Source organism: Vigna umbellata, chromosome 2, assembly GCF_029865625.1.
Source record: "Vigna umbellata cultivar VRB3 chromosome 2, Vumbellata_1.0, whole genome shotgun sequence".
Taxonomy (NCBI): domain Eukaryota; kingdom Viridiplantae; phylum Streptophyta; class Magnoliopsida; order Fabales; family Fabaceae; genus Vigna; species Vigna umbellata.
This window is the reverse complement of record NC_142166.1, coordinates 12,297,620-12,305,728: the sequence shown is the minus strand read 5'-3', so window position 1 is coordinate 12,305,728 and position 8,109 is coordinate 12,297,620. Positions and strand designations below refer to the sequence as shown.

General features: G+C 31.4%; 1 protein-coding gene across 1 annotated transcript; it reads left to right on the top strand.

Moving 5' to 3' along the window:
* Window positions 1–692: 692 nt before the first annotated feature.
* LOC148203439 (calmodulin-binding protein 60 E-like) lies at window positions 693–4,752 on the top strand. The gene is made up of 7 exons (XM_088106176.1): window positions 693–1,171; window positions 1,618–1,693; window positions 2,121–2,179; window positions 2,330–2,823; window positions 3,041–3,201; window positions 3,304–3,507; window positions 3,603–4,752. Exons 1-7 carry the CDS (start codon window positions 1,053–1,055, stop codon window positions 4,329–4,331), a joined length of 1,842 nt encoding a protein of 613 aa, XP_087962302.1. The 5' UTR covers window positions 693–1,052; the 3' UTR covers window positions 4,332–4,752.
* The last annotated feature ends 3,357 nt before the right edge of the window (window positions 4,753–8,109 follow it).

Here is an 8,109-nt window from a genome sequence, read left to right as displayed (position 1 = left end):
GTTAAGTAAATAAAGGTTTTTTCTATTTTCTAATTTACGATGATATCAAAGTTATATTTTCTTAGATAATAATATTTTATAACGTACATATTATATCCTGAATGGGATGTTGCGTCTACACGTAATATGGAAAACCTTCTCCAGGATTGAAAAGAATAACTTCTTCAACATTGAGAAGTTGTTCATACTTGTCATCATATTAGATATTTTCCTCTATATACACGGTAAAGTGCTCAATTTTTTGAAAAAATTAAACTCTAATATCAACGATGTTTAATAAATCTATATGATAAAAATTGAAAATTAATAAATATTTAATTATACCTTAATTATTAATAAAATTTAAATAAAATTAAATTTTTTATAGATTATCGTTGAAGCTATTAAATTACCAAATAGTATTAATTATAATTTTTTATTATATTAAAAACAAAACATATCAATATTCACAACATATTTACTAACAAATTTAACACTCCAAAATTTTCGAAGAACCGTATCATGAATTCAAGTCTGCTGACAAAACATCAGTAGTATTTATGGAGGGCTAGCCAATAGAAAAATGTAATCGAGATACATACAAAGGGCTGATTTTGTCATATCACCGACACCAAATGGAAAGTCAAAGACAAATGAGACACAAAAAACGCGGTTTCATTTTCATTTTCCAATGTTCATGCACACATCCAATACAGCTGTGATCATCAATAATATCAATTATATATTCTAATCTAAGGAACCTTTATACTTTTTTATTCATCATAAATGAAGTGTAAATTAATGTAGATCTATGCCACAGGCTTCACATTTTACTTGTCGTAATCTTAGATCCTCAGATGTCAAACAAAAAAATAAACATCCTCTTCTTCCTATGTATTTGTGAACTCAAGTTTTAGTTTTTGTTTTGGTTCCAAGACTTTTGCCCTCTACTCTTGTGCTTCTTCTGGGAAGCTTCTTGGCTGCACCTGTCCTGCGGATCCCTAAGAAAAGACCAGGTTTCTAAATTTAGTTAGTGTCTAGAGATATCATTGGTATTGGATAAGTTTCTAGAAATGGAAAGTTCCAAGAACAACAGAGTGGAGAAAAGAGGGTACGAGCTAGTTGATGAGGCTGACGATTCACAGCACCATCTTACACATCCAAAGAAACCAAAACTACCCGGTTTAGCCAGGTATATTCAATTTTACTAATCTTTGATCGCTCATCATTAGTTGCATTCTTTTAATTAGGTTATTTTGCTTCAAACTCCTCTTTCCTGTTTGAATTAATTTCCATTTGGGTGCTATCCTTAAGACTGTTACTAGATCTTCGATAACATGAAATCAGTTCGCAGATTAATGTTTTGTTCCTCTTAATTGTGAAACTAATTAATGTAAGATTTGTCACTGGGACTTTGAGAGGAATATCAAACTCTTTTATTGGAAGTGAAGATGACATTGGATATCGCATTTTAGTGTTTTCGACTAATTTGAGTGTTTTAAACCAATGAATTTCCCAATCTGTTTCTCAATGCTGGTTATCTTCGATTTGCCGTATGTTAGTTGGTAGTTACTTTTTGTGCCGTTAAATATAAATTACGTGACACTCACACCAATATATTACTCGAATCGTGTTTAGTGTGATTGTGGAAGCATTAAAGGTTGACAGTCTGCAGAGACTATGTTCATCTTTGGAACCTCTTCTCAGAAAAATTGTGAGTTACTTTTTGCTTTCTTTATATTGTATACAGCACAATTTTAACGTTTCTTTCTTTTTACCTGCAATGATGAAGCACTTTTCTGTATAATAGTGGACCCAGTGATTGCTCGATCCTTGAGCAATTCTTCAATGAAGAAGTGACAATAAAGTAGTGGGTGATATATAATTTAGTTGCAGTCTTTGATTTCGATTTCCTTGCGTGAAAAAGAAAAGAAAAAGATATCGTGATATGTAAAATATAAAATGTTTATTTACAACCCTATTAATGGTTTTGTCAGAGATTGATATTTCAATAGTATGTTTGTTACTTTCATTTAGAAGAAAGCTAGAGGTACCTGAATTAGTAAAGATCCTATTAATCAAGATATATAAATGTGTTATAAGGTTAATATGTTAATCCTTCAAACACCATGACCTTGTAGGTCAGTGAAGAAGTGGAGCGTGCTTTGGCAAAATTGGGCCATGATAAATTGGCTGAAAGGTGTGTTTCCCTGTGAAATTGGATTTTGGAAAGTCTTGATTTCCAGTTATAAATGTATGTTTAGCACGATACTGATAGCTGAGGACTGATATTCAATTGAATAATATCATACCTTATCAATGATTTTATCAATTACGTTTTGATTGTCAGATCTCAGCCACCAAGATTAGAAGGACCTGTGGCGAAGAATCTGCAGCTTCAGTTCAGAACAAGAATGCCGCCTCATTTGTTCACTGGGGGAAAGGTTGAGGGAGAGCAAGGATCTGCAATCCATGTTGCGTTAATGGATCCCAACACTGGCAGTGTGGTTCGTGTTGGACCAGAATCTGTTGCTAAATTGAATGTGGTGGTACTTGAAGGTGGCTTCAATGAGGAAGTGGATGATGATTGGACAAAAGATCACTTTGAAGGGCATGAAGTAAAGGAGCGTGATGGGAAAAGGCCACTTCTAACTGGAGATTTGCAGGTTAGTCTGAAGGAAGGGGTAGGAACCTTAGGTGAGCTTACTTTTACTGACAATTCTAGCTGGATAAGAAGCAGAAAATTCCGGCTTGGTGTTAAGGTGGCTCCTGGTTATTGTGAGGAGATTCGTATTCGCGAGGGAAAGACCGAAGCCTTTGCTGTTAAAGATCACAGAGGAGAATGTAAGTTTTCTAATACTTCATATTTTTAGCTTATGACTATTCAAACTTTTATGTTTTTGCCAGATAACATGTTCACGGATGTTAACCTTCTGTATCCAGCTAAATACATAACGAACATAGAACTTTTGTCTCTGTACAGTCTGTTTGTTTCCTTGAATAGTTTGTCAAGGCAACAATGTTTTCAGCAACTAAACAAATTGTTTTCTTCAACTTGCAGTATACAAGAAACATTATCCACCTGCTTTGAATGATGAAGTTTGGAGATTGGATCGTATAGCTAAGGATGGGGCACTTCACAAAAAGTTGATTCAAGCAAAAATAGTAACTGTAGAAGATTTCCTACGACTTCTTGTCCGCGAGCCACAGAAGTTAAGAAGTGTAAGAACTCAATATAACTATTGCAAAAGCATCCATATCATTGTTCTCTAATCCAAAAGTACTAATTCCTACAAACTTCACAATTTTCCATCTTTGATGCAGATACTTGGTAGTGGAATGTCCAATAGAATGTGGGAGAATACTGTGGAGCATGCCAAGACATGTGTCTTGGGTGGCAAGCTCTTTGTTTACTACACCGACGAAACCGATACTGCAGGCATTGTATTCGATCATATATACCAGCTGAGAGGCCTCATTGCAGATGGCCAATTCTTCTCTTTGGAATCACTTACTCCAAATCAGAAGGTTAATTTCACGATAACTGAAAACAGAATTTGTAGTATGTGATTGACATGTCTTGCAAACTACATTAGCTCATTTATTCAGAGTTTGATTTACAGATGTCTGTGGATTCCCTGGTGAAGAAAGCATATGACAATTGGGACCAAGTTGTAGAATATGATGGAAAAGTTTTAAATTCGCTCACTAATTCAAAAAAGGGATCAAGAGCTTTGGCCACTCAGATAATGAACCATAACAGTTTCCCAGAGCAACAGTATTCCTCAGCAAAGAACAAGGTGTCATATGTGTCCTCTGAACCAAATCAACAGTCGCAGATAACAAATAACTACTCAGCCAGTCCCGGTTTGACTGACTATCTATTCGGGAGATCTGACAGTCAGATGGTAGGCACATCTTTAACTGACTCTGAGATATCATTGAATGGCAACATGAACTACATAACAGGTGAAAATCATGAAAATGCTGGCACTTATTTCGCTGGAGATTGGTCCCGGCCAAGAAGTGGACAAGGGTTGGAAGACATTGTGGCAGAAGAACTCCGTCTGAGGAGTTCAGAGATGTTGGAGAGTGATGATATGCAGAGGTTACTTAAGACAATCAATGCTGGAGTGAACATGTCAGGGAATGTTGGTCATTCTAATGAGGGTTGTTACGCCTATAGCCTTCAGTATGAGCCTCAGATGTATCATTCATTCGGTGAGGATCAGGGGAAGCCTTCGGGAAAAGCTGTAGTGGGGTGGCTTAAGCTCAAAGCTGCTTTAAGGTGGGGCATATTTATCAGAAAAAAAGCTGCTGAAAGGAGAGCACAGCTCACTGAGTTGAATTGAGTTATAAATATGCTTCAAACTGCAACATTTTCAACTCATTTTCCATCTGACAGACAATTTCTAGCTGATATTGCTTTTCGAATGTGACAAATTACAATGCATAGAACAATTTCAGAAAAACAAAACACAAAGGTTAAATAAGTTGTACAGATGTGGCATTCAAGGTTTGAATAGCAGTGACAAATAATTGGAAAACGCAACCTCAGACTTGCTTCAGCTTGTGCTATTATAGACATCAGGCAGCACTGTCATGTAACAGGCTCTCTTATTGTGGCATTTTATTTTTCTATTTTTGTTGTGTAATTTAGTTATGAATTCATTTTCATTTCTTACTTTTTCATTAACTGATCAAGAGTCTGTATCTAATGGTTCTTGTTTTTTCATTATTTTCTGATAATGTACCATGACTCTTTTGTGAGCACTTACCACATGTAATAAAATGAATTCTACTGAAGAATATTAGACAATTTATGTTCATAAGATGAAAATGTCATCAATCTCTAAGAAATGAGAATGATTTTTTTTTTATAGATTCACATTCAATTAATTTGTTTTAGTAAAAAGAAAGTTGAATTGGTAGTTCGACTTTTATATTCTTCAAATTTCAAATTTAAGTAACTGTTATTATCAGAGCAACGAATACGAAACTTTAAAGTAAATTAATATATAATTATGATTGGTTTATGTCTGAAGAGTAATATTTGATCACGAGAGGATGTTAGTACTAAAATGTAAATATTTTTATATATATTATAATATATTATTTTCTAATATTTGTTGTAGTATTTTACTGTTTATTAGAACTTTATATCAATCAAAATTTGATTTTAGCATAATGCTACTTTGTATTAATTTTTTTATGTGAATATTTTGAAAAATAATACTGCATAATTACATATATAGAGCAAAATCTCTATCTGATTTTAGTTAATGACAACAATATTAGTCTTCCATTATTAAAATGAAGATTTACTTTTAAATTTTCAAATAATTATATTTATGCATATTTTATAGTCTTTTTAGAATAATTCAATGCGTTCAATTTTAAAAAAAAGTTACATAAATGACCAAAGTTTTATATTTTATTGTGGTTACAGTATCTTTTTAACTGGTTGTTGGTAGTTAAATTACTTCACAAATCATTGCACTCATGTAGCAAACGAAGAAATGAAAATAATAATAATAATAATAATAATAATAATAATGACAAATTCCTTTACAAATAGGAAAAATATAATAATTTCTTAATTTATGCAAACAAAACAACAAATCACATGAATATGATATTCAAGTTTTTTATTCACTTTTTATATGTCCTTATTCATGTGATTTTGTAGTTTACAATTTTTCTACTCAACATTGTATAATAAAATAGTATAAAAATTTATAGAAAAATATCATTATTTTTCAAAAATAAGAGAACATGTAAACAAAAAATACTGCGTAAACCCACAGTTAATAACAAAAAAATAACACATTCAAATGTGAGATGAATTTGCATCATAATTGTAAATATATATTTATAAACAAATGAGTTAATAATTAAATATATGTACCGTGTAGTAATTATAATAATTATTTAACATTTCAACTATAAAATCCAAAATTGCCAGAGAATTTGAAGCTTCAAATTTTTAAATAATTGTATTTATAATATTCATTCATAAAAATCCATTTTTATGATGTCAAATTCAAATATATTTATGTTAATAGTGATGATCTCTATCTCAAGTGCCATATACAACATTTGAAATAAAGATTGTTAAAATTAAAAATATAAAGCAAATTTTAAATTTTAAAATATAAACTAAAAAAACTGACTTAAAAAGTTATGAAAGTAAAAGAACTAGATAAAATTACATAAAGATTCAACATCTAACATAATTTAAAATTATCTAAAATTGGTTCTAAATACAAATTATATTATGTCTATCATAAAATTTATAGAAATTTTGTAATATTTTTTTTTGTGGGTGAGTGATAAGATTTGTATTTGATAAAGTTAATCTTGTAAGTTTTAAATTTATTTTCGTTGAAAGTGTTATTATCCTATTTAGAGTTTTTAATGTCGGTATGAGATTAAGATACTTTAATTAATTAATATACTTGTGAAATCTATAAGAGTGATTTTTATACAGTTTGTAAATCAGGAATAATTAATATAGTTATAACTCTTTAATTATTAGCGGAAATCCTTAAAAAAATATAAATGAACTTTAAAAAAATCCGGAAACTAATCACTGAATTATTTCACATCAAAAATAATTTTTTAATCTTTAAAAAAAGTGGTACACTATTAAGAATCTTGTTAAGGGAAAAGAAGTTTGCCAAAATAAATGCACAAATGATCAAAATATTTGAATATAGTTAAACATTAGTGCAAATTATAATCTTACATATACCCTTTTATATATATATATATATATATATATATATATATATATATATATATATATATATATATATATTCTCATTTTTCAGTCATCACGTTTTCATCTCCACCCAACAAAAGAATGTAATGAACTTTATGACAGCGACACAGGTAAAAAAAAATCAAAGATTAAAAATATGAGAACATAATTAAGTAAAAATAAAATATAAAGGTAAAAACAAATAAAATATATAAATATAACTAAATTATTAATGAAATCTTCCTAAGATAACAATTAAAAAAAAAGAATTTTAACAATAATTTATACTGATGTTAACTTTGTTTTGGAATTGATTAATACAATTGACCATATAAATTGTTGGATCTTTAATAACTGTCGTATATGATGTTTATAAAAACAATATTAAGGTTAATATGTAATTAATGATTAAGAAATTATTAAGAATTTCACATTTATGAAAAAGATAAAGTAATAGACTCTTTCAAGATTAGTTGTATATTAACATTTTTTGAATAATCAGCAAACGTAACTGTGAGACCCAGAAAATTAACACTGCAATTATCTGTCACATCAAATTAATGTACACCACATCAATGCTTATCCCCTTTTAAAACCCACTCCCTAATCTGATACATCTCTGCTGTGCACTGAAAATCGTACCACATCATTCCTCTGTATCATTAAAAACGCACTTTGCACCGCATGCACACACGCCACGTGTAATGAGAGAAGTTTCCAAAGTCAGAGTGGTTGTGCAGGTGTCGGCAGAGGAGACGTTCGTCCAAACGAACGTGGATTTAACAAAACTGAGTTTTTGGAAAAACTCTCTCTCACCTGCACGCACTCATCTTCTACCTCTGAACTCAACCCTTCATTTTCTCCACCTTCTCTCTAGAAAACCTTCTACTTCTTTCTACTGTTACTCATCCGTTCTTTCTCCGTTCAACGTTCAGAACCGTGAGGACGTTCCTGGCACCGTGAGCTTCAATCTGAACCGGATAGATCCGAGTTCTGTAACCGGTAAGTCACTCGACTCTGGACGTTGATCTGGACGTTTGTTCTGTAGTACATGCAAACTAAGATTCAGTTGCATGCAAGGGTATAAACTGAGTTCTCTGAGTTTTCTTTGGTTAGACTTAGTTGAAGAGCGTAAGAACGATCGTGGAGGGTAGAAAACCATAAGTTGGGCAAGTCCAAGTGATACTGTTAGGCGTACACTGCTATCCAGGTAAGGGAAGCTTATTGGTTTAATTCATACGCTGTTGTATGTTTGCTGAAAACGTATGCATGTTGATGACTGAAATGTATGTATGCAGTATGAATGCGAATGCATGATGTATGATGATTGAGATGTGTGATTATGAACATGGATATTTATGTTGTAT